General features: G+C 47.8%; 1 protein-coding gene across 1 annotated transcript in view; it reads left to right on the top strand.

Annotated features, from left to right (window-relative positions):
* SLC5A2 (solute carrier family 5 member 2) overlaps positions 1-25,437 on the top strand; it is a 138,405-nt gene that overhangs the window by 62,362 nt on the left and 50,606 nt on the right. The window contains exons 3-8 of the mRNA XM_086931856.1: positions 3,649-3,753; positions 4,029-4,088; positions 12,007-12,111; positions 12,974-13,079; positions 19,056-19,136; positions 20,345-20,571. Of these exons, the coding sequence (XP_086787982.1) occupies positions 3,649-3,753; positions 4,029-4,088; positions 12,007-12,111; positions 12,974-13,079; positions 19,056-19,136; positions 20,345-20,571 (684 nt within the window). The remainder of the gene's footprint in view (positions 1-3,648; positions 3,754-4,028; positions 4,089-12,006; positions 12,112-12,973; positions 13,080-19,055; positions 19,137-20,344; positions 20,572-25,437) is intronic.

A 25,437-nucleotide genomic window follows, 5' to 3' on the forward strand; every position in this document is an offset into this window, starting at 1 on the left:
CTTTGAAAATACTAAAGGAATGTAGGGATACCATTCTTCCTCCGATGTTGGAAGTAATGAACGGAGCCATGGAACAAGGCACTTTCCCATTAGCATGGAAGAGAGCTATTGTAAAGCCTCTTCTGAAAAAGTCGACCCTGGATCCCGGCATATTGAAGAACTTCAGACCCATATCCCTACTTCCTGCCCCTGCTAAGATGCTGGAGGCCCATTTGAACTTTCATCTTTCCAATTTCCTTGATGGTTCAGGGTTTGTGGATGGGTCCCAACATGGCTTTAGAAAGCTGCATAGCATGGAGTCTGCTTTGACCAAAGTCATGGATAACATCCGCAGGAAAGTTGATCTGGGTCAAACTACCGTGCTGGTACTGCTGGACCTTACAGCAGCATTCGATACCCTGTCTCCCTCCACTTTAACATCTAGGTTAAGGGAGGTAGGGGTAGCAGGACCGGCCCTTAGTCTCCTGAGCTCCTTCTTACATCAACGAGAGCAGCGTGTTATGCTAGGAGAGTACCTCTCCCCAGCCAAGTCTTTGCAATGTGGGGTGCCACAGGGGTCGGCATTGAGTCCGACCCTGTTCAACATCTACGTGGCCCCCCCTTGCAAGACTAGTAAGATCCCAGGGGATGGAGGTAGTGTCGTATGCCGACGACACGCAGATTATGGTGTCCCTGACCCACTCTGTGAGTGTCGCCTCGTCAAACTTTAGGTCCTGCATGCAACTTGTTGCAGAGTGGATGATTTCCAACTCCCTAAAGTTGAACGGGGACAAGACAGAGGTCCTGGTCTTTGGCAAAGACCAGGGCATGTGGTCAGATGAGTGGTGGCCTCCATCTTTAGGCATCTGCCCCACTCCCACACAATCTGCCAGGAACCTTGGTGTCATCTTTGACACCCGGCTTTCTATGGAACTCCAGGTCAATAGGACGGTGGCCACCTGTTGGGGTATCATCAGCACTCTGAAGAGAATTGTCCACTATCTTTCCCCACAGGCACGTAAGCAGGTTGTGATCGCTCTTGTTGGCTCAAGGCTCGACTATTGTAATTCACTCTACGCCGGGGCCAACAAGGGCCTTCTGCAGCGCCTGCAGGTTGTACAGAATGCGGCGGCGCGTTTTGCTCTTGCCCTGCCTTGGCTGTCCTCTATGACCTTGGCGAGGAAGAATCTCCATTGGCTCCCTATTCCCTCAAGGATTATGTTTAAACTTCTCTGCCTCACATACAATGCCTTGATGGCAGGTCCGGCAGATGCCCTTGGATCCTTACTCACTAGGTATGTCCCGAACAGATGCTTACGCTCGGGGGAGCTAAACCAACTGGTAATCCCACGTGCTAAGAAGGCTAGCTGGGGGAGCAAGGCCTTTTCCATTCTGGCACCCCAGATATGGAACACACTTCCCCTTGAGATCAAATCATTGCCTTCACTTGACCTCTTCAGGAAAGCGTTGAAAACTTGGTTTTTCATTAAAGCATACCAGTAAGCTCTGATTCTGACTGCTGACAGCTAGTTATTTGAGTTAGGCGCCTTGACGCCCATTGGGCATAGCTGCGCGTTACAAATGCCATTTCATTCATTCATTCATTCACCCAGGGATCCCTTCTCCTTTGTGAATGTGGGTGAAAGCATTCATGAGGAGTAGGCAGTGGTCTCGCGGATCACTGCCTTCTCTTACAAAATGTAAAGAAAACTTTCCATTTTTATGATGCAGCCCTTTTTCCTTTAAGGAAAACGGGCTGCATTACAACAAAAAAGATTGCTTTATTTAAAAAGCAATTACAGACATGGTGGTTCTGCTAACTTCAGTGGGCCACCATCCCTGTGATTCTAGCCATTCCCAATTGGTCACAAATTGTGACCTTCCTCATGAATATTGATGAGGCCGGTCCGATTGGGCCCATTGGGAAACGCAAACAGTGTCTGAGACACTCTTGTACATAGTTGTTTGCTATTTCCCAATTGTGAATCGTAAACATTTGCAGTTAGGAAATCTTAAGCTGAGTTTTTTGTACATCTCGCCAAAAACCTCTTAACTCAACAGTCAACCAACACACACAATAATGAATGGTCCAGTCCAGTGCTAAGCTGGAATGGAATGGAATGAGGATTTGTAAAGCCCGTTGGCTACCCAGGGGCGTCCCAGCGCTGTAGGGAGCTTGAACTGATCCGGAGAGGTGGGAAGAGAGAGGCGGAGTGAGGTTTTAAACCGAAGTTTTGCTGAATAGCCAGGTTTTGAGAATTTTCCGGAAGGTGAGGAGGTTGGGTTTGGATCTGATATGGAGAGGGAGGGAGTTCCAGATCCTGGCTAGGTTGTAGGAGAGCGAACGACCACCACATCTGGCCTTCCTGATGCGTGGTACTGAGGCGAGGTGGGAGGTCGCGGATCTGAGAGAACGAGTGGGCTGGTAGGCTTTCACAAGGGGAGAATTGATGGGGGGGCCTGTTCCCCAGTAAGAGCGATGTGCGATGCACATGCTCTTAAATTCGATTCTGTATCTCACCGGGAGCCAGTTAAGATCTCTCAGTCTGGCTCTTACTGAGGTTCGGCGAGGAATATCCAGGAGAATTCTTGCCACACATTTTTGAATAACCTGGAGTCTGTTGAGTGTGGATTGGGGTGCTCCAAGGTATAGGGCATTTCCACAATTGAGGCGGGAGAGGATCAATCCTTGAACCATAATTCGTCTCGAGTGGAATGGAAGGAGAGGGAGAATTTTGCGAAGCAGTCTCATCAGCCCAAAACAAGTGGCAGCTAGCTTGGTGGCCTGATGGTTGAAGGAAAGAGTGTGGTCAAGCCAGATGCCCAGGCTCTTGATTTGCTCCTTGGGTTGCGGGGGATTACCTAAACAGAGAGGCCAGATGGGGTCAATGGTTTTTGCGATGTTGTTTCCAAGGAGCATTATCTCAGTTTTGTCCCCGTTAAGTTTGAGACAAGAGCCGGACATCCAGGTGGCGACTGCTTCCAGGCATTTGTGTAGGCTGTGATGAGAGTTTAGGGGGGGGTCCAATGATACCACTAGCTGCGTGTCGTCCGCGTAAGAGACGATCTTCACACCAAATGGCGGACGACATCAGCTAGGGGGCGCAGATAGACATTAAAAAGGGTAGGGCTCAGGGAGGAGCCCTGAGGTACTCCACAATTAAGGGGTCTACTGGCAGAGGTGAAATCCTTCTCAAAAACCCTGAAGGATCTGTCAGTCAGAAAAGATATCATCCAGCTGAGAGCAGTCCCTGACAGTCCTATTCCTCCAAGACGATGGAGTGTTAGAATGTTAGAGTGTTAGCTGTGAGTTAGAAGAAAGTCCATGTATGCATGATTGTCTCCATCCTTTTCACTCTGCATTTCCTAGTGTGAGGAGGAAGTCAATATCCAGCTCAGCTCAGTTGCAGTGATTCTCTTCTGCTCAACCCCAGAGAAACCTTATTCTAATTTGGAGGTGTTGCCTCTAGCCCTCACAGCAACAGCACTGGTACCGTGCTTCCATATGCCCCAGATATGATGTGTCCTTTCCCCTCCCAAACGGTAGGGCCTCTCTGTTCTACAATGGGCTTGCATTATCCTTGTAGGCCTCCCTTAGTCTCAGACTGAAGGGTGTGCATCCTTTGCCTCACCACTTAATGAAATTAACAACACTTTCTCGTTTTACAGGTTGGTGCCTCGCTCTTTGCCAGTAACATCGGCAGCGGCCATTTTGTTGGCCTGGCAGGAACCGGTGCTGCAAGTGGACTGGCTGTTGCGGGATTTGAGTGGAATGTATGGAAGTATTCTCATGGCCTCTCATCCAGTCAACTCACTGTCAACCCAATTTACTCCATCAATTCTGTTTATAAGTCTTAGTTTCCAGCATCAACCTCTCCTTTACCATTAATTAATGTTGTCGCTCAAGTATTCTTTGACTCTTGTGTCATTCCTTCGTCCCTCTTCTTAATTCCTTGTACCGCTTTTCAAGTCCATTTCTCTCTTTTCTTGCTCTTGCTCATGCCTGACTATAGACTACTAGTAATCCCTTCTCTCCCTCCCTCCAACAGGCGCTGTTTGTGGTTCTGCTCCTTGGCTGGATCTTCGTCCCAGTTTACCTGACAGCTGGGGTAAGTCTTGGGTATCACACTGGTGGTGCCAATGGCCAAAAATGTGATGGGTGCAGTTCTCCTCTTTGCACACAGCTGTCCCCTACAGGAGGCATTAATCCACTCTGGTGGCTCTACAGTATGGGGAGGGAAGAGCAGATAATTAAATGGTCCCTTATTTATAAGATTTATTGAACGAGGGGCAGCCATATGGCAGACTGGTCCTGACCAAGGAAGACATTTATTTACGCAGAAGTTAGGACAGATAATTCAATGACCTCCCCGCTTCAGAAGATACTGTCCCTAGGATTGACCACGCATTACTGGGGCACCTCTTGCTGTATCCTACCTACAAAGTATAGGTTCCTAGGCCCAAGCTGACTGTCACATCCACTCCCACAACTCTCAGGCACCTCCTATCAAAGCGTGCTGAGCTGGAAGAGTCCACCTGCAAGTCACTGCTGGGGGGAGGGGAAGGGGGCGGCTACATACTGGGGGCCAGGGACATGGCACGGGCTGGTTCCTGTTTGAGGATGCATTCGAACGTGCTCAGCTCCCTTTTATTATTTTGGTGACGTCACACCGTGTCACTGTGCATGATTGACTAGACCTTATGTCAAATGGCCTACCACACAAACACATCAAACGCTCCATGCAAGCATTTCGCTATGTGTTCCAACGCTCTCCAGTGGTAGATGCTGGGCACATTAATGTAGCCAAGAATTGTTTCAGGAATTTGAAGAAAGCATTGCCACACTAAGGAAACATAATGCCCTCTAGTGGCTATAATGTGTCACCGTCAACCAACAGCAAACATCATACAATAGCGCCTACAATCCCTTTATAAAAGATTCTCAATAATTTCCTTTATAGCAACTCTAGTCGCCTGTAATAAAGAAGTGATGTTGCTGCTCAACTGCAACAAGTTATCACCTTGAGTTCTGGAGTCAAAATGCCTACGGCCAGCTGAAACGTGGGTCACAGACCATAAATACAGTGGCAGATTAAACAAGGAAAACTAGAACTTGCTTTTCCTCCTTCTGATATCTTTTTCTAAAAAGAAAAGATGATCAGCACAAAGGAGATGTTAATGGCAACATGTTTATTGTTTTAACACGCTATAAGTCATTGCAGGAAAGATAGACTTTCTGCATGTTTTTAATCTACATAGTCGGATCCATTTCTTTTTAAATCTGATTTACATTAAACTGATTCCAATATCTTTTTTTGCAAAAAATCTGCAAACAATTGCTAACTCTTTTTTAGCGTGTTTAATTTCACAGTACAGGTTTTGCTTTTATTTTTCTTGTCTGAAATGAACATGACAGAGTAAGACAAGAAGGATTTAGGCAGCTTGTGGGAGCGGTGATGGCATGACCATGTATTATGAAGAATAAAGTATCCTCTGTTGTAAATTACGTTCGGGATAAATTATCTCCTGCCATATATTATAAGGTTATTGTAAGCCACCTAGGAGTTCCATGACCATATAGAGGACCAATGCCAAAGGCTAAGATCCTTTATGAGGTAATGGAATTCCGAGGTGATTTGCAATATGATTATCATGTATGGCAGGAAGTACTTTATACCTTATAATAACTGGTCACACCATCGCCTTTCCCACAAACCAGTTCAATCCTTGGCTGTTGCTCTTTCATATGAGAGAAAGACCATGATACAAATCCAAAAGGTGTTAGATATTTGTTACTAAAAGATATTAAAATCAGTTTAAGGGGTGTGGCCAAGATGGCGGGGTGAGCGGACGCTTCCTCCCGTAGCTCCTCCGGCCCGGCTCAGCTCGAGCCCCTTTCTTGCGCTTCTCTCCCCCCGCTGATGCTCAGCGAGTGAGAGGAGTGTGTCGGAGTACTTGGCGCGCACATTGATGTCACTTTGGCCCTAATCGCCTCGGAGGAAGCACTTCAAAAGTTTGGTCAAAGATCGAGGAACGGAGGAGAACCTGGGAGGCGGAGCGAACTGCAGTGCTGTCCAGGCGCCTCGGCTGGGCCTGGTGCTGAAAGCTGACGATCCGGAGGGGATCGGACCCGCCGCGTGCCGGAGGATAGTGGAGCCCTACGGGTGGGGTCTTGGCGGCACGGAAGACTTCGGATTTGAGATTTGCGCCTTGGCCCCCCTACTAGCGACGGCGACACACTGCGCTGTGTAGGCCCCGGCCCCGTGAACGACAACCGGGGGCCTCAACGCTGGGATCGGCCCACTCGGGCCCTTCTGTGAACCTGTTTGACATTGGCTGTGGAACTTCTTGGATTGCTGTGATCCCGGGGGGCACCGGCGGTGTCGACAGCCCGGGCCGCTCTTCCCGCCCCGCCCTGCCGCCATCTTGTCCCCGACAGACTGGTGCTGGCGGCCTCCATCGGTGCCCTAGGCTGGCGGGTGCTTGCAGTCGCCTCCGCTACTCTACTAACTTCCTGTGGGACGCGCAGAGAGAGGGGACCCCTGCTTTGGCTCCCGATCACCGCCCTGGCTGGGCGTCGCGACTGGCAGTGCCGGACTGGTCCGCCATTTTGTCGCTTGTGACGCAGCACCCCTTCTTACAGCACGGTCCCCGCATCTGGCGCTCACCGGCGACTGGGCTACCCTAAGGCGGCCGGACCTGAGCCCGCTCGTCCACTGCGGCGACTACGATGACTGGGAGGGGCGGCTCGAGGAAGGGGGACCGTACCCTGCCGGACATGCTTGGCAGGGCCCAGCAGCTGCGGGACAGAGCACAGCCGTCGCCGGGGTCCTCCCGAGCCTCGGTGGATGCGGCTGGGGGTGAGTGGCTGAACGTCCACTTTGCTGTTTTCTACGGACTTGCCCTTTTTGGGGCTTGACTGAGACAATGGGGTGTTTATGTTTTTTTTTGGCTAGTTGCCATGGGTGTGTTTTGGGAGAGTGTAAGGGTTGTTTTGTTGTTGGGGAGGTCCCGTCCGATGTTGTCCATGCCCACGCTTGGCCTGTCCTGGCCCTTCCCGCGCGCCTGCCCCATGTGCCCCGCCCGCTGATCCCTTGCTTGCTATGTAGCGTTTCTGATCCCCGGGTGGAATGCCGTCCTTAAAGGTAGTGACCCTTAATGTTAAGGGTCTGAATAACCCCGTGAAGCGACGGGCGATCCTATCATTGCTGGAGGGGACACAGGCGGATATATGCCTCCTGCAGGAGACTCATTTGCTGTCCCGGGATTGCCATAGGCTGCGCTCTGCCAAGTTCCCCACTCAGTTCTTCTCCTCGGCGGCGACCAAGACTGCGGAGATGGATTTGCATGACCTCTAGCGCTCTATGCACCCCACTGACAGGGACTACTCCTACTTTTCCCATGCGCACCGAACCTACTCGCGGCTGGATTACCTCCTGGTGAGTGGGCCAATGTGCACTGCCGCCACCGCGGCGGACATTGGGGTCCTGTCTCTGTCCGACCATGCGCCAGTTTCCGGTGTTTTCAGGTGGCCGGAGGCCTCTCCCTCTCGGGGGACATGGCGTCTTCGCGATACCCTTTTACATAAAAAGTCTGTTGTGAAGCGCATAGGGGAGGTCATACAGGATTATCTGATTCATAATGGCAACTCCGACACGTCCCTCGCAACGCAGTGGGCGGCTTTGAAGGCGGTCCTCCGGGGGGAATTTATTTCCATCTCCTCAGCCGAAAATAAGGAACGGCAACGTAAAAGGGACGAACTGACCGCGCAGGTCTGGGAGCTTGAGCAGGTCCATCGCCGCACAGGGGCTCCGAGAGTTTGGAGGCAGTTGAAAGCGGCGAGGAAGCTCCTGTCGGCACTGGATCTTGATAGGGCGGAGTATGCCGCTTTACGCCTGAAACACGCCTTCTACTCAGGGGGGGACAGGTGTGGTAAGCTCCTGGCCCACCGGCTCCGGGTCGCACAGCAGCGTAGTGTCGTGAAGGAACTGGTGGGCACGGACGGGGTTGTTGTTTCTGGTGATGCAGAGGTGGCGGAATCTTTTCGCAGCTTCTATGAAGCGCTGTATGCTGGGGAGCCCTCCTCGCCGCGAGACGCCGAGGACTATTTGGAGTCAGTGGCCCTCCCGGTGCTGGATCCCGCCCAAGCGGACCATCTGGAGAGGGACATCCATGTTGAGGAAGTAATCTCCGCTATAGCGCGACTGAAGCATGGTAAGGCCCCGGGCCCGGATGGCTACACATCCTTGTTTTATAAGACCTTTTGCACCGCTGTGGCCCCTATCCTGGCTCGACTGTTTAATTCGTTCTCCGAACCTGGCGCCATCCCACCGGACCTCCTGAACGCAACGGTATCGGTCATCCCGAAACCCGGGAAAGACCGGGCCTTGTGTGGTTCGTACAGCCCCATCTCGCTCTTAAATGTCGACCTCAAGTTATATACGGGGATTCTAGCGTCCAGGCTTGGTCTACACCTACCGGGACTGGTGGAGGCGGACCAGACTGGCTTCGTACCCGGTAGACAGACGGTTGACAACACCAAGAGGGTGACGCATGTACTAGAGAAGGCCTCGCGGGTCCCGGGGGAGCGGATGCTGCTATCGGTTGATGCGGAGAAGGCCTTCGACAGAGTTCATTGGCCGTACCTCGAGCTGGTTCTCAGGAAACTGGGTATCGGTGAGAAGTTCCGCACCATGGTCTTCAATTGTTACAAACGTCCTTCGGCGTCGGTGCGGGTCAATGGGTGTAGCTCCGGAAGTTTTGCCATTGAACGCGGTACGAGACAGGGTTGCCCCCTCTTGCCGCTTCTGTTTGCCCTCTACATGGAGCCGTTTGCTCAGAGGATTTGCAACAACCCGGACGCTATTGGGGTCAAGATGGGCCAATATGTCCACACGGTCAGCCTCTACGCGGACGATGTCCTGCTGACCCTAGACGACCCCAGGAGGTCGCTCCCTGCTTGCGTCCAGGAACTGGACGCCTTTGCGCGTGTGGCCGGCTTCAAAATGAATATGAGCAAGTCGGTGGCGTTGGATGTGTCCCTGACGGCGGATACCAGAAGGGACCTTCAGCGCCTTTTCCCCATGCAGTGGTCCTCGTCTACGGTGCCATACCTGGGGATCCTGCTGGCGCCCACACTGCCTGAGATGGTGACAGCCAATTACACTTCCCTTGGCAGGAAGATCAAGGAGGAACTTGGCCGCTGGAACAAGGGCCTTCTGTCTTGGCTGGGTCGCATCGCGGCGGTTAAGATGACGGTGCTGCCCCAGATTCTGTACCTCTTTCGCGCTCTGCCTCTCCAACCCCCTGTGGGTTGGATAAGACAAACGCAGGCTGACATCTCCCGCTTCGTTTGGCAAGGCCGCAAGCCACGGATGAAGAGGGTCCTCTCCACGCTTGCTCCGGAGGCGGGGGGTCTTGGTATCCCGGACCTCCGTAAATATTTCCAGGCGGCGCAACTGCGATACTTGGTGGAGTGGAGCAGGTGGGAGTCCGACAAACACTGGCTTTTTCAAGACCAGGCGGTGGCGGGCCGCACCCTCCAGGAGGTTCCGTTCTTACGCCGCGCGCATCGCCCTGCTAATCTCTACGCCTCCTTTGTTACGCGGGTCCCCCTGAGGGTGTGGGATGCAGTTTGCGGGGCTCATGACCTGACCACCTTCCCCTCGCCGTTCACACCCATAGCGGGTAACCCGGACTTCTCCCCAGGGATGGAGCCGGGGGCCTTCTCCCATTGGGTGAGCGCGGGCTGTAGGGCGCTTTTCCAGATCTACGGGCCAGAAGGCGTGATCCCCTTTCAACAACTTCGGCAGGAATTCGGCCTGACAGAGATGGACAGACTGCGCTATATGCAGGTCCGTCACTGGGCTCTCCAACCCCAGGTGCGCGACACCGCTGCTCGCCAAATCACACCGTATGAGCGGTGGTTGGTGACTCGGACCTCGGATGCCAAGCTGATTACCGATTTGTATAAATTCCTTCAGCCCCCGACGTTCCACTATTATAACCCGGGGAGGGAGCACTGGCACAGAGAATTGGGTAGGACACTCAGCCATAAGGAGTGGGACAAAATTGCATATCGGGCGCGGCACTCGGCATATCACACGGGTCTTACGGAGACCTTTACTAAGGTGTCTACTTATTGGTACTACACCCCGGAGAGGCTGTATGAAATGCATAGACACACTGACAAGGGGTGCTGGCAGGGATGCGGACAGGAGGGTACCCTCTCACACATTCTTTGGGCTTGCCCGGTGTTGACCGCTTATTGGAAGGAGGTTTTGGATGAGGTGGATAAGCACTTTGAGATTGAGCTGCCGCGCTTCCCAGCGTATGTTTTGCTAGGCCTTCCCAATGACTTAATGTATCCATTGAAATCCCGCAGAGGTAGACAGATTGCAATTGCGCTGGGTTCAGCGGTCCAGAACATTCTTGTCCACTGGCGCACCACCGTTGTCCCCTCCATTAAGGGTTGGTTGCATAGGCTCTGGCAGGTGTTGGGAATGGAGAAGATGTCGCTCACGGTGGCTGGGGATGTAGACCAATTTGAGGAGCTATGGCGACCCTTCCTAGCACTACTGTCCACGGAATTCCGGGAACTCACCTGCCTGAGGTACCTTCGACTTCTTAGGCTGACGCCACCGACGACCCCGGTGGATTAGACTGCACAGGGGACCTGATCTTAGGGGATGGGGTGTGGGCTGATTGGGGCGGGTTATCCTAGTACAGGGCCATTGGACGGGGGAGTTGGGGTGTTGTTTTCTTTCTCTTTCTTTTATTGGGGGCGGGGGTTCGGAGGGACTGGGTGGTGCTTTGTTGTGTCGCTGATGGCTATCCGCGCTCGGCTTTAGATGGGGTGTTGAGGTGCATGCGAGGGTCGCACGGATTGCTTATTTGCCTTACATTTACTGTATTTTTCCTCTGGACCACTGGACTACTTTTCACCAACGCTCCTGAGATGCACTTCTTCCTTTATTGTGCTGTATGTAACCTTAACCTCCTATTCCCCTCCCCCATGTTTTTTTTGTCTTAATAAAATGCTTTAAACCTAAAATCAGTTTAATACAAGTCAGTTAAAAAAAAGCCACAGTAGCTCGGAATGTGTAAAAACATGCAGAAGGAGTCTAACTTTTCTATAATTATCTATGGAATGCAAAAAATAAACATGTTGCCATAAATATCTTTTTTTTGTGCTTATCGCTGTACAGCTAGAAAAAGGAGACCAAAAGTAAGAAAAGACTGGTTTTGTTTTCCTTCTTTAAACAGCTACTTTCATTATGGTCCATGACTTGCCCTTCTCTTCGGCTGCTGGCTGTGGCAGCTGGCATTGTGAGTCAAAACTCAACTGTAATAGCTTATTATAGTTGAGCAGCTACGTCATTTCTTTATAATAAGCGACTGGGTGTGTCGCAAGTCAGCTATTAGAAACAAATTAGAGATGGGCTATATACAGACCTTGCAGAATCACATGTACTATAAGGATATTGTATGTCACTTCGGAGTTCCATGACCTATAAAGAAGCAGAGCCCCTGGCCTTGTTCCTCTTTGTGGTCATGGAACTCTTCGGTGGATTGCAATATCCTCATCATGTACAGCAGTGGGTACTTTATCCAGTAAATAAGGATAGTAGCATTTGTATAGCACACGTCTTTCATTTGTAGGGTGCCGTTGAACTTCAGATGTCTGGGCACCTTGTAGGATTCTTACAGTGAGTCAGCAAGTAGGTCTGCTGCCACAGAGGTGATCTGTAAGATAGACAATCTCAATCATCAATCAATCATCAATCAATCAATCAATCAATCAATCAATCAATCAATCTCTCTCATTAGCTACACTGCTTGAATTAAAGGATATGACTGATTGAAAAAGACAATAAATAGAAAAATTAAGCCAGTATTCTGGGGTAACTGCTCATGGTTCATTCACATTGGACTGAGAGTTCTCAGCAGAGAAGCAGGGATTCTCTTCACAGTACACCTGGGGTGGCAGGCCTTTGTAAACCAGTTCTGTTTGTCTCTTCTCTGCAGGTCATTACTATGCCTGAGTACCTCAAGAAGCGGTTCGGGGGCAGGCGGATCCGCTTGTATCTGACTGTCCTTTCTCTTTTCTTGTATATCTTCACCAAGATCTCGGTACGTCAACTCCTCCCTACCTACCATCCACACACCTGCTAAGCAAGCTGTAATAAAGAACTAGAAAGGGTGTGAGAAGGAGGACTGGTGTAAGATCACGGAGGATTGGGGGCATACCAGGGGATATAAGAGCTCGGGATGGTGCACTTGGACTTATGATAGTGTGTAGGACTGCCAGGGAGCGGTGTAAGAGCGGTGGAGAGTAGTGTAGAGGCGTCGACGACTGGTTATGAAAAGCTGGGGGGTGGTGAAAGGAAACTACTGGATGGTGCAAGAATACTACTGGATGGTGCAAGAATACTACTGAATGGTGTAAGAATAATATTGGATGGTGTAAAAATACTATTGGGTGGTGTAAGAATACTATTGGATGGTGTAAGAATACTACTGAATGGTGTAAGAATACTATTGGATGGTGTAAGAATACTAGGACATGGGCCAGGAGTTGAAAGGTTGGTGAATATGTGGTGGAAGAGGGATTACTAGCACAGAAGACATTTTGCAAGTACTGGGGAGTGGTGTAAAGGTGGGAGTTAATGATTAAGACATTCTTGGTGATGGAGTAAGGTAACTGGAGGGTGGCATAGGAATACTGGGTGGTGGTGCTGGAGCTCAGGGGATGATGGTGTATGTGCAATAGAGGTTGGAGTAAGACCACTGAGGATAGTTTAGAAGGTTGCAAAGGCCTTGTGGGGCATGCTGTAAGAGTGATCGCAGACAGAGTAGGAGTGCTTGTGGATATCGTAGTTCAGGTGGGCTGTTGTAGCTGTGTTTGTGTGCTTCAGGCGCACTTGCTCTTGTTTTACTGCAAGTTGCTTGAGTCATTATAAAGCCACTTCCTCCTCTCTGGTTTCTCTTCCAGGTCGACATGTTCTCTGGTGCAATTTTTATCCGGGAGGCTCTGGGTTGGGATATCTATGTGTCTGTCATCGCTTTGCTGGGAATTACAACAATTTACACCGTGACAGGTATCAGATCAAGAGCCTCTGTTGCCTTTGGACCTCACATAGCTGGAATCATTGTAGATGTGAGAGTGTGTCTGTGACAAGCTAGTTGGATCCTGGATTCTCAGATTCTGTAGGTAACAGGACGAGAGGGACACCTTTGCGGATCCGGGGTACACTGTCTGGATTCATTGTATCCGTGAGCACGTCTGGGAGAGGCCTGGAGGGTCCTGGATTCTTTCTATTGAGATCTGAGGGGATTGGATTTGAGCGAAACCTATCAAATAGCCTGAGTATTGTGCGCTTGATTCTTATTCAGTCCTCAAACATCTAACCTTGGCGTTCGCCGGGGTGTTGCCCACTAGTCATGGTTGCTTATTCAAAACCATGCTTCAAAGTGTGTAACAATCTGTACGGCGTAGCTGCATACAATGGCCATAAAGTTTCAAGTTTCTGTAGAATCTAATTTATTCCAAACATAAGAAATTCATTAGGAATTCCCTAATTGTTGTGGACTATAATTGTATTCATTTCTCTATTCTTTTGAATATTTATTCATTTAAATTTTAATTGGAGTCTAGAAATCTCCAGGAATTTCAGGCCACTCAGCCCATCGTCATTTTTTATCTCTACCTTCATGGGCATTGATCCATTGTCAAGGCGGACCAGAAGCCTATCCTCCCCATATTCAAAAGGTCAGCTCCTGACCACCAACCCACATAGAGAAAGTGAGCTACATCGGCAAGGCTTGGATTTGCAGGTGGTGTATTACCCTGAAGTCGAACAAGCTGACGACAGCCGAGAATGCAGAACTGCATTCTTGTTTACTGATAGACCGTGCTCTACCTAAGGCTCTTGTTGTAACAATGCATCCTCCCCAGCGTTCCAAGCCCCTGCTGCTCAGGCAGTGAGTGAGGTCATGTAAAATGCTGAGAGTGTTTGGGTTGGATTGAGTGTCAGTTGAAGATATGGCCTGAGCAGCAAGGATGCTGCTCCTGGTGGGGCTCACCTGTAATCTTAATAAACCTTCTTCTTCTATAATCTACATTAAGGCTACTGGACTTCCTTTTACAACATCTCTCTTGTTTGAGAATGGTCAGCAAGCTTTGAAAGAATGCCTGCAACTAGCAGGCATTTCTCACTGAGCACGGTGTTGTAAAATTAAGAGGTTCAAAACTGGACCAAAGCAATCAGCATCCTCGCAGTCCTGTCCAGCGAGCAATCAGAACTTGCGTCATTGGAAATGGACTTCCTCGGTTAGGCACAAGGCTGGTCCTCCTGGGAAATCTGGACCACTAGTAGCTTCAGTGTAGTGTACAAGGCAAAGCCCAGATCTGAGAGAAAGTGTGGTTTTCCAGCATTGAATAAATGGTTGACTTGAATTCCAGTGTAGCATAGGGCACAAAACAATGTGGCAGACCAAGTCATCCATCCAAAGAACAAGGGCCAGCCAACCATGGCAGAAATCCGGGGCCAACTTCTGCAGTCTCTCGAAAAGAGCTTACAGGGTAGCCATTAAGGACTCCACACATGCCACTGTGGAATTCCTCCATTTAACATATTGCATTTACATTTAAATAGTTATGATAAAACAAATGTACTTATTTAAAAATAAATGCACTTTTAAACAGCTAATAACAATGTAAAGTTATTTTAAATTAATAAAAAACATAACTTTTACTTAAATTTACTGAATATTAAAATCTAGGAGGATTGTTTTTTTTAGCTGTGATTACCAAATAGTATTCGTAAATTAAATTATTATAGTTTAACTATTAAGTGAACATTTAATTTAATGAGTTGATGTGCTGTAATACCTAATTTAATTAGTTCTAGGTCAATAAAGCTTAATTCAATTTGATTTTTGATTTTGTTTATTCATTAATAAAGTTTATTATTTTCCTATGCTTTACCATAGGGGAGGTTCACCCCGGTAGTGGCAATCACTACCTATGAGTGAAAAGTTACTAATAGTAACTTTACACTCATAAACTCCTTCTATTATGACTCCACCCCCTTGTTTTCAGAGGGTGAAAACATGCACCAGTGTAAATCACCACAGTGAAGAGGTGGATAGGAAAAAGGGTAGATTTACATCATTGTACAAGATTAAATTTACATGAGTAAATCTACATGTGTAAATTTACCTTTGTGAATAGGGCCCGTTATGCAACAACCACTCCCTTATTCTGTCATCCCTTTAAGACCATTAATTTTACTCTTTAACCCTCATGAGACTCACCAGTGGAAATCACAGAGAACAGAAAACAAGAAATGCCAGCAAAAGTAGAACGGGATCTACCGATCAACATGTGGGCAACAGGGTTGGAATGGGCACGCAAAATAAATATCGGCCCACATTTGCATTATGCCTTTCCTCAAATGACTGCTTCGGTGTAATCTTATTTTAAAAAAAGCAAGGGTGGGGGGGAAATGCACGTGTTAGTTTGCACTGCTGAAACACACCTGGAAACAAGTGAGGCCACTTCTACTCAGGCCCCCTGCCCCCGCTCATTATGTGCCCACATTAATGGGCCGGCCAGGGAGACAAAGGGAGTGATACCTCTGTCTGTTGCTAAACAGGAGGTAATGAGGGCCCATCTGCCTATAGAAAGGCCACTCTGACACCCACTGGGCCGCTGGCTGTTCGAACAATAGAGACAGCGCCCACATCGGCCCACAACAGGAACTCGGACACCGGCCCCTCGGGCATTGCCCGAATGCCCTCATTACCAATCCGACGCTGGTGGGCAACACTAGTTTGGTGAAGTGTCAATACTTAGCTACCAATCGAAAATTCTAACTTGAAGCATATTCCATGGAGGGGTACCAAGGTAACCTTGGCGAGAGAGAAAAAATGAAGTAGCTCAGTGTTCATCCGTCTTCAAGAACGCCCAATCAGAAGGTGAGCCAATAGATACTAAAGCTCATTTCATTATAGGACAGAGCACAAATTCAGGTACTGCCTGAGACTCCAACAACCAACACCACTACACCAATGACAAATCCTTAGACTTCTAGTCCACCCATGGGCATGTCAACACAGGCCCACATGATTGCCATCTGTCATATGGTAGGCCCCACTCCAGGCAATAGGGACAACTGATACAGAATGCTGTTCTGGCAAGGCAGTGGTATGTTATGTTGCAGTTATGTGTGTAGCACATTGTTGCCACTGGTGTGGCCATGTAGTGCTTTAGGAGCTAGACTAGAAAACCTGAATGTCAACTAAACTAAAAACATTCCAAGTGACTTTCTCAAAATGATTGTTGGAATTGGAGTTCTGGGGAACTCTCCGGAGACTTCTGTTTGTTTCATTTTGAGTTTTAGAGGGATGTACACATACACAGACACGCACATGCATGCACACACATGCATAAGTAATATAATGAAAGAAGGGGGTTCCCCGGTGGGCTTTTAAGGATGTAGGCAGGCCGTGAGGGGGAAATAAACAGAGAAAAGAACAAAGAACGTAACCCCGCCTAATGATGTGATGGTCCTAACAATAGGATCCCACTATATATGGGGTGATTAGGCTAGGAGTTTAGCAATGCACATACCATTTGGTCAATCCAATTATACTCAAAAACATATGTTTAGCAAATATATGTATTTTTATTTTTTTTGCGTATGCTCTTTGATTAGAGGTAAAAAAGATCGTACAAAAATGGAGATCATATTAAATCCACAGCATATTTGTAAAGACATCAAACAAAATACATTGGTGCAAAAAGGGATAAAAAAGAGAAGTTCATCCTACATTGGGACCTACCCAGTAACAATTCATACTTCAATCATACTCTCATACTCACAAATCTCCAAATTAATCTATCTAATATTCTGTCATTCAACTTTCATTCTCACAAGCATTCATATCAACCTGGCGTATGCAACACAAGGATGGTAAGTCTGTTGCATAAATCAGAATGTTATTCCAGACAGATGACATTAATGCGGCTCTTAATAGATATAGAACAGTGTGCCGTATTTCTGGAAACACAAGCCGACGCGCGTTTCGGTGACAGGCCAGAAGGGCCACACCTTCGTCAGGGCTGGGGGTTGTTGACTGGGAGGGAAGGGAAAGAAGATCTATTGAGAAGTTTTAGTCATATTTACATGGATGCTCGAAGCCCGTTGTCCTGTGTGCAGTAGATGGTTTTTATTTCCGTTTACACCAGATCCTATTGTAGAGGACCTAATTCTGGTGGCTATTACAGTGCGAAATATAGGGAAACTAGATCCAAGAGTAATCAGTTAGAAGAGATGTAGGTCCGCCGTATTTCCAACTCTCCGGGTGAGCAGGTGGCTAGCAAAGCGGGGTCCGTAAAGAATGAAAAAAGGTCCCCGGATGGTAATAGTCAATGGTCTCGATCCGCCATGTAGGTAGTTATTCAAAATAGGCCGGTTGCTATCCTAAGCGATGAGGCAAGGTGCCGCAATACTTTCCACTATGAAGACCGTGTGACGCTGTGAGCAATGCTCTGTCCTGTCTCCCGTCTCAATGGGTCGATGCGGCGAATCGACGGAACCCCTCTTTACAGCCCGATCTTTCATCTTTTAAGGTAGCATTGCTCACAGCGTCACACGGTCTTCATAGTGGAAAGTATTGCGGCACCTTGCCTCATCGCTTAGGATAGCAACCGGCCTATTTTGAATAACTACCTACATGGCGGATCGAGACCATTGACTATTACCATCCGGGGACCTTACTTCATTCTTTACGGACCCCGCTTTGCTAGCCACCTGCTCACCCGGAGAGTTGGAAATACGGCGGACCTACATCTCTTCTAACTGATTACTCTTGGATCTAGTTTCCCTATATTTCGCACTGTAATAGCCACCAGAATTAGGTCCTCTACAATAGGATCTGGTGTAAACGGAAATAAAAACCATCTACTGCACACAGGACAACGGGCTTCGAGCATCCATGTAAATATGACTAAAACTTCTCAATAGATCTTCTTTCCCTTCCCTCCCAGTCAACAACCCCCAGCCCTGACGAAGGTGTGGCCCTTCTGGCCTGTCACCGAAACGCGCGTCGGCTGGTGTTTCCAGAAATACGGCACACTGTTCTATATCTATTAAGAGCCGCATTAATGTCATCTGTCTGGAATAACATTCTGATTTATGCAACAGGCTTACCATCCTTGTGTTGCATACGCCAGGTTGATATGAATGCTTGTGAGAATGAAAGTTGAATGACAGAATATTAGATAGATTAATTTGGAGATTTGTGAGTATGAGAGTATGATTGAAGTATGAATTGTTACTGGGTAGGTCCCAATGTAGGATGAACTTCTCTTTTTTATCCCTTTTTGCACCAATGTATTTTGTTTGATGTCTTTACAAATATGCTGTGGATTTAATATGATCTCCATTTTTGTACGATCTTTTTTACCTCTAATCAAAGAGCATACGCAAAAAAAATAAAAAAATATATATTTGCTAAACATATGTTTTTGAGTATAATTGGATTGACCAAATGGTATGTGCATTGCTAAACTCCTAGCCTAATCACCCCATATATAGTGGGATCCTATTGTTAGGACCATCACATCATTAGGCGGGGTTACGTTCTTTGTTCTTTTCTCTACACACATGCATAAGCACACACAAGCATGCGCATGCATGCGTGCACACTCTCTTTTTGCTCGGGTGATATAATTGTGACAATAACCTGGTGTACCTCAGTGTTCTGGAATTGATGGCAAGCTCATTCAGGAGCTCATTAACAAACCCTTCGCTCCGCCGGTACGTCACTTTTTCCCATATTAAAAATGTCTGCTCAGCGGCTCCTCCAGGAAGTGACCTCACTTTAAATTAGAGAGACGCCAACGATTTGTTATGATCATGGTAGAATGGACTGGGCTTTGGGATGCAAGAACATAGCCCACTTGTGTGGGTTTATGGTGGAGCAGCATGAGAGTGAGTGTTTGTGAGTGGTACAGAGAGGTGCGGTGAGGTGTCGGGTTGTGGTAAACATCCTCTTTGTCTCCGCAGGTGGTCTGGCTGCCCTGATGTACACAGACACAGTTCAAACCTTTGTCATCATCGCTGGAGCCTTCATCCTTATGGGCTTCTGTAAGTCTACTCCTCCCCCACACTCAGGACCCCTCATGCCTTATCCTTTCACTACTGAGTGCCCTGGTGGGATGATGCTTGCTCAGACTGAGATATAACTGAGCTGCCCATAGGTGTTAGAGTGGGAGGCACCGATGCATGCGTGATGTGACTCCTAGATAGGGCAATCTACATGTCACATACCACAAACGCCCAATGAAGTCTTGGAGCAACAGAGTCACCAAACTGGACTCAAAACAAAACTACACACTCAAGCTCGGCTATCTCTGGCTCCACAGAGAGCAGAGTGCACCCCGGCATGTGTGATGTAAAGAGTGACTGGAGATCATTGTCATACAGAAATCAGCAACTTCCGACAGGCAGAGTACAGTGACGCAAGTTGGCAAATACAGCAAATCAAGAAAGGGGGTTGGGTCCTTAAAACTACGCGAGGTCAGACCACTGATATACCATAAAATACAAGGCTATATCCTTCGCATGATAGTCATTGTTGTTATCACTCAATAATGACCGAGATAAGTAATCTAATGATTAAAAAAAACTTTCATTTGCTTCAACAGGAAGCTTGAGCATATTGTAGCAGCAAAATATTGATATCACACACATAATTAGATTATAACATTTACACAACCACAAATTATTACACTGTGCACAAGCTGTCCACCGTCACCACCATTTTCTGAAAGCAATACAAATGTAAAAAAAATTAGTAAAGGTTTCTGATTCTAAAGTACATTTCCAGTTCAGGATTATAGGTATATAAAGTAAGGTAAGTGTCCGTAAACGATACTTTCTCACACAGACACGTAACGTACCACCACGGCCGAGACTGATTTCCACACGACTCATTACCTCTGTATTTTTATGCAATGTAAAGTGCTCTGACACCCTACACTTGTATGTGTGTGAGACAGGGGCTATGATGAGATGAGGGGCACTGTTGAAAGGTGGTAGTGGCGGAATCCATGGAGAAGGAGGTCATTGCGGAAGAGCATCAAAATACATTGTTGCATCAGGCGCCCCACCTGCGCTAAAGCCGGCCTTGCTTACCGTACTTTATATCTCTAAAATCTGAAACTGTGGGTAACAGTAGTTTGGTGAAATTTCAATATTTAGCAAACAATCAAAAATTCAAATTTGAGGTATATTCTACGGAGGTGTCGGCGTGAAAGAACGTTTCTTACTCTGACCTCTTTGTTTCTTCTCAGCATTCCACGAGGTGGGTGGATATAAAGGTCTGTTCGAGAAGTACATGAATGCAACTCCCACCATCACTACATCTCCGAATCTAACTCACACCATCCCTGCAGCCTGCTACAACCCTCGGGAAGACTCCTTCAGCCTGCTGCGAGACCCTGTGAGCGGGGACCTGCCCTGGCCTGCCCTATTGATAGGACTAACCCTTGTCTCATGTTGGTACTGGTGTAGTGATCAGGTGAGGGACGGTATCTCTGGGTTGGTACCCACATCTATGCATGGCTCTATGTAACTTGTCTACCCCTCCCTAACCTGTGCACCTTTCTCCTGTGTATCTTGTGCACCCAGTGCTTAATTTGAGCCTGTGGTTTCCGGTTCTGGGCACAATCTCTTAATTGTCAACATCAGCATTTATGTCAACTGCCACAAGGTGGTGCTGTTTGTATAATTTAGAGATGAGCAGAACAGCAATTGTTTATTAATTCAGCATATAATAACAACAACTAATACCAGCCAACCAAACTATATTTTTAGGTTAGGGACCTGGAATAGTCTGAATTGTCACACTTGTAGCAGTATGCTGGTTAGTAGTTTTGTAGGTACTGATAACGCCGGCAGTGGCAATTGGTGGTGTAAGCTGGCCATGGCACTTATTTTTTCACAAATTAAGCACGGTTTGTACCTTCCTATCAACCATCTATGTCTTCCTCATTCACCTCGTCTTCAACCTCTAACTTGTGCACTGCCCTACTCTGCACGTGCATTATGCCAGATTTATGTTGCGTGGCCCATACCTTAAATTTGTCCAACAGACCGATCACTTGGCCTTCCTATGGGGGATCTTTAGGCCCCCACTTCTGTAGATTCCTCACAACAAAAATTTCAGTTGAGGCTGCTGCCTAGAAGCAGCAGTGGGGCGGGGAGGGGGGAGTCACTTTTTTAAAAAATCACTTATCTCCTGGGCGACCGCCTGGCCGGCCACCGACACCTCTCCTTTGTCCTCTTCCTGGCTCCTTGTCAGAAAAAGGAAGCACCAGGGCTCCCACGCACCCCGCAGCCATTCACAACACTGCAATGCAGCATTGTGATTGGTCTGATCGTCATGACACAGCACTCAGCAAGGGACTGAAGGGGTGGGCATGTTCTCCATGCAGGATGTAATGCAGCCTGCATGGAGAACAAGGGAAAGTGTGCATGACTGTTTTGGGTGGCCCGAGAGGGCCGACCAAACATTCATTGAGCATTTCAGGAGGGTTGTACCACTCCTCTCCTGCACTTCAGCCCCGCCCGCCCCCTCTCGCAAGCTGCCACAGCAGAAGGACAAAATTAAATGCTGATAATATTAGTTATTATCATTTATTTTTTCCTTTCTTTTGCTGCTTGGAGGCAGTGGGTTGATGCGTCTCTGCCTTAGCGGAGGAGCCGCAACTGAAAACTTTCTCTCACACCGAGCAAGCCACAAAATGATCTACATTTAATCTATGGATTAAAATCGATTCTTTCCCTCCATGGCCTGGAAATACACAGTCTCTGGCTCCAGTCCCCTGAAGCTACTGAGTACTATCTTTACGCCACGTGGGAGTGACAAAAGTGGCAAAAATCCAGTGCAATCTGTAGAAGTGGGATATACTTTTAAGCAGAAAACTTGTTTTGTGCTGGAAAGCAGCCCTTAAGCAACACAAACTAGAGCAATGCACTATTTTTGTGCCAAGGGAGCATACCATGTGTGGCACATGGGCGTTCCCATGCAGACACCCAAATGTTGTCATGCAAATCCTTGTCTACTCACCTTGGTAGACAGGGATTGGCATCAACAGTTTACACCTCCTTTAGGCAGGCAGAACCTTGAAGACGTTTTCTTCTCTCGAAGCCTTCCCAAGTTTGCATGAGTGCTGTAATGCAGAGTACACATACAAACTTGGAAAGTATTAACACATGTCTAAGAACAGAAGTGCTTAATTTGTAAAAGAATGAGTGCCTGTGCCCAAAGCTGGGCTCAGAAACCCACGGCTGCTGCTGCTGCTAAATGTCAGCGTGCTGACAACCAAGGCTGCATAGTTTTCAATCTTACCAGACACTCCCTTTGCCTTTACCTCACTCTTGCAAGTTCCTCCTATCACCCTTTGGGACTGTTTTCCATCTTTCTCTTCCTCCTTTACCCTTTGTGTGTTTTTCTTCCTCTTGCTCTTGGAAAATGTCTCATCAGGAAAAATAAGTGCCGGTCCCCAATAATGAGTGCTGGTGGCCCCCACTGTCACCCACCTGCTAAAATTAAGCATTGAAGAATAGTATTTTATACTGAAAAGGTACCCTTCCAGTTCAAAGTCTATGCTAGACATCACACGCACACACATCCCCACTGCATTATTGTGCCAGGGTTTGTATGAGGTGCAAGGCAGCCAAATGTATGCCAGCACAGAAGGAAAGAGAAACTGCACCATATTTTTGCAGGTATGGCGCTGTTCCGCTCTCTCCCTTTCATGCAACGCAGCAACTTCAGTTGCTACACTGTGTTGTGTCACTTCTTTGTCCCCTAGTTCTTTTGCCCCAGTAACCGCTTACGACTTCCTGGAGGCAATGCTGCAGATTCCAGTCTAAGTCAGTCCACTCCACAAAGGCAGGCCCTGCCTTCTGTTAACCCACCCCCACCAATGTAAGGGTACACCATTACTGAATGAAATGTTGAGAATAATGAGAGATATGCTAGTTACCCTGCCCAGCAACAGTACATTCCACGGATGGAGGACATTTCTAGGTTGGATTCCGAGGACATTAAAGGTCTTGAACGTTTTCCATATGATCCGGTTGATCATGAGGCGACAGATTATTTGCTTCCGCCTCATAATACAGATGATGGCCAAGACCTGGATTTACCAAATGGCAATGCCTTGGATACCTCTTCGGAGTTCACTCTGGATTCATCTTTAGGGGCTCCTATGGAGATAAGGTCCTCCTTTGTGGGTGAGGTTGGGAGGCCAGTGAGGTCCTGTGATTGCCAGTCCTACTGAAGAGACTCAGGCTAACTTCCTCACACCAAATTTGCCATCGACCTCTGAGCCCCTGTTGCCTTTCAAAGATGCCCTGACTGACCGGCCCTGGCTGCATGGTCTTCGGCCCAGACTATGAGTCGTGCCATTGCGAGATGTCACAGCCCATGCCAGGCGATCCCAAATTTTTGATGCAACATCTAACCCTGAAGAATCTTGTAGCGCCGGCCTCCATGAGCAACGTAAACCCATAATTCCTTTCCTACTTCTCTACTGGAAAGAGATTCTGAAAGTTCTTACACTGTAAGCAAAAAACGTCTTCTCACTTCTACTAGTATGGCATTATGCTCGCTGAAGGCAGATTGCATCCTGGGCTGTGTACTCGTGACCTTTGGGATATGACGAACGGGCACTTACTTACCTTCCAGAGAGGACACGCTACACGTTTGCTGATACAGTAAATGTCGCACGAGATACTTTAACGTGTTTTTCGTTCTGAATTGGACATGGGACATTTCGTTGCCTGTGCTTAAGATGACCTGCCTGGATGCATTCCACTGTATTATTGGGGATGTCCAGGTTGCCCTAATGTTCAATTGATGGCTTTAGGGTGTTTGTTGAGAAGGTCGATACTCCCCTAAAGAAATGCAGAGACAGAAGGGCTATTGCCCAGTGACTTGGGTGATTTGCTCCTACTTGCCAATTCCATGAACAATACACACAGTTTAGAGGACAAACAAGGGTTTGCTAGTGACAGTTTTCATAAGCCTGTATAGCAATTCATGCAGACATACTGTGGCTCGGAGGTAGGGGAGATTCCAAGGAACAAGGCCAACAAGAAAGCAGCTCTACTCCTCATCCCCCTGTTTGCCTGGTACCTTTCCCAAACCTCTTTAGTTCACCATTCAATCTTACGTTTTGCCTAAAGATGGTGGCAGAATCAAAGAGGGCATGCCTTAGTGGTACTCCGAGACATTGGACCAGTTGGTCCTTCACGAAGTTGGTTACACACTCCCATTGGTGGAAGCACCTCCACACATTCACCCAGTTTTCTATCAGATGTCAGCAGATTATGCTTTAATTGTGTCAAAAGAAGCGAGGTTGCTTCTTGTCAAAGGAGCAATAGAGCTCATAGCAGACAGGCAGTGAGATGACTCGGGTATGACCCCTGGTAAATGCGGATCCCCAAATAGAGTGAGAAACTAAAACAGATTCTAGAGTTCAGACTCCTGACCTCCATCCTCAAGAAGGAGAAGTTCAAAGTGATAATGCTTGCTTGGTACTGCAGGCTGTGGATTACAAGGACTGGATGGTGTACCTGGACCAGCAGAACATAACACTTTCAGGTACCAATCCTGCAGTTACACAAGAAGTACCTAGGGTTTGTAGTGGGGTCAGACACTTCCAATTAACTGTATTGCCGTTCAAGCTTATATCAGGCCCTAGGGTCTTTATCAACTCCTGTAACTCTACAACTGACAGCAGAATGTGGGTTTGTGCAGTTGGATCAGACCACCTACAAAACATGGTGTCAATGCTGTCCAACCTGGGTCCCCCTCAATGAGTCCAAATGCATCTTCAGCTGGCACAAAGGATACCCTTTAGTGCTCTCATTATGGATAAAGTTGCACTGAAAGTTTAACCGCCCCTGCAACAGATCTGCGACATGAAGGCTATGATCGTAATGTTTCAGGTGAATGCTTCTGTTCCTGCTTTGATGGTTCTGAAGTTGCTTGTCATCATGCATCTTGCTGGTTTCTTACAATCATTGGCATATGTGAGCCCTTCCATGGAATCTGTGGCTGCAGGTGGCCCAGCAATGGAGATGTCTTTTGGGCTCTATTCACCTCTCTGATGGAACAGCTCAGGACCTTTGGTGGTGGGTGATGAATGCCAATTGCACATGACCTCTCCAGAGCTCTTGCAGTGACAGATACATCATCTCTAGGCTCAGGAGGTCACTTAGATGAGTCGGAGATCAGAGGTTTCTGGTCCCAGGGGAGAAGTACCACCACATAAATCTTCTGAAGCTGCGAGCCATCGGACTGACAGTAAAGGCGTTTCTGGGGCAGGTCTATCCAGGTGTTGATCGGCCATGTAAACATAATGTGGTATTT

The sequence above is a fragment of the Lissotriton vulgaris genome, chromosome 7 (genome assembly GCF_964263255.1).
Source record: "Lissotriton vulgaris chromosome 7, aLisVul1.2, whole genome shotgun sequence".
In the NCBI taxonomy this organism is placed as follows: Eukaryota; Metazoa; Chordata; class Amphibia; order Caudata; family Salamandridae; genus Lissotriton; species Lissotriton vulgaris.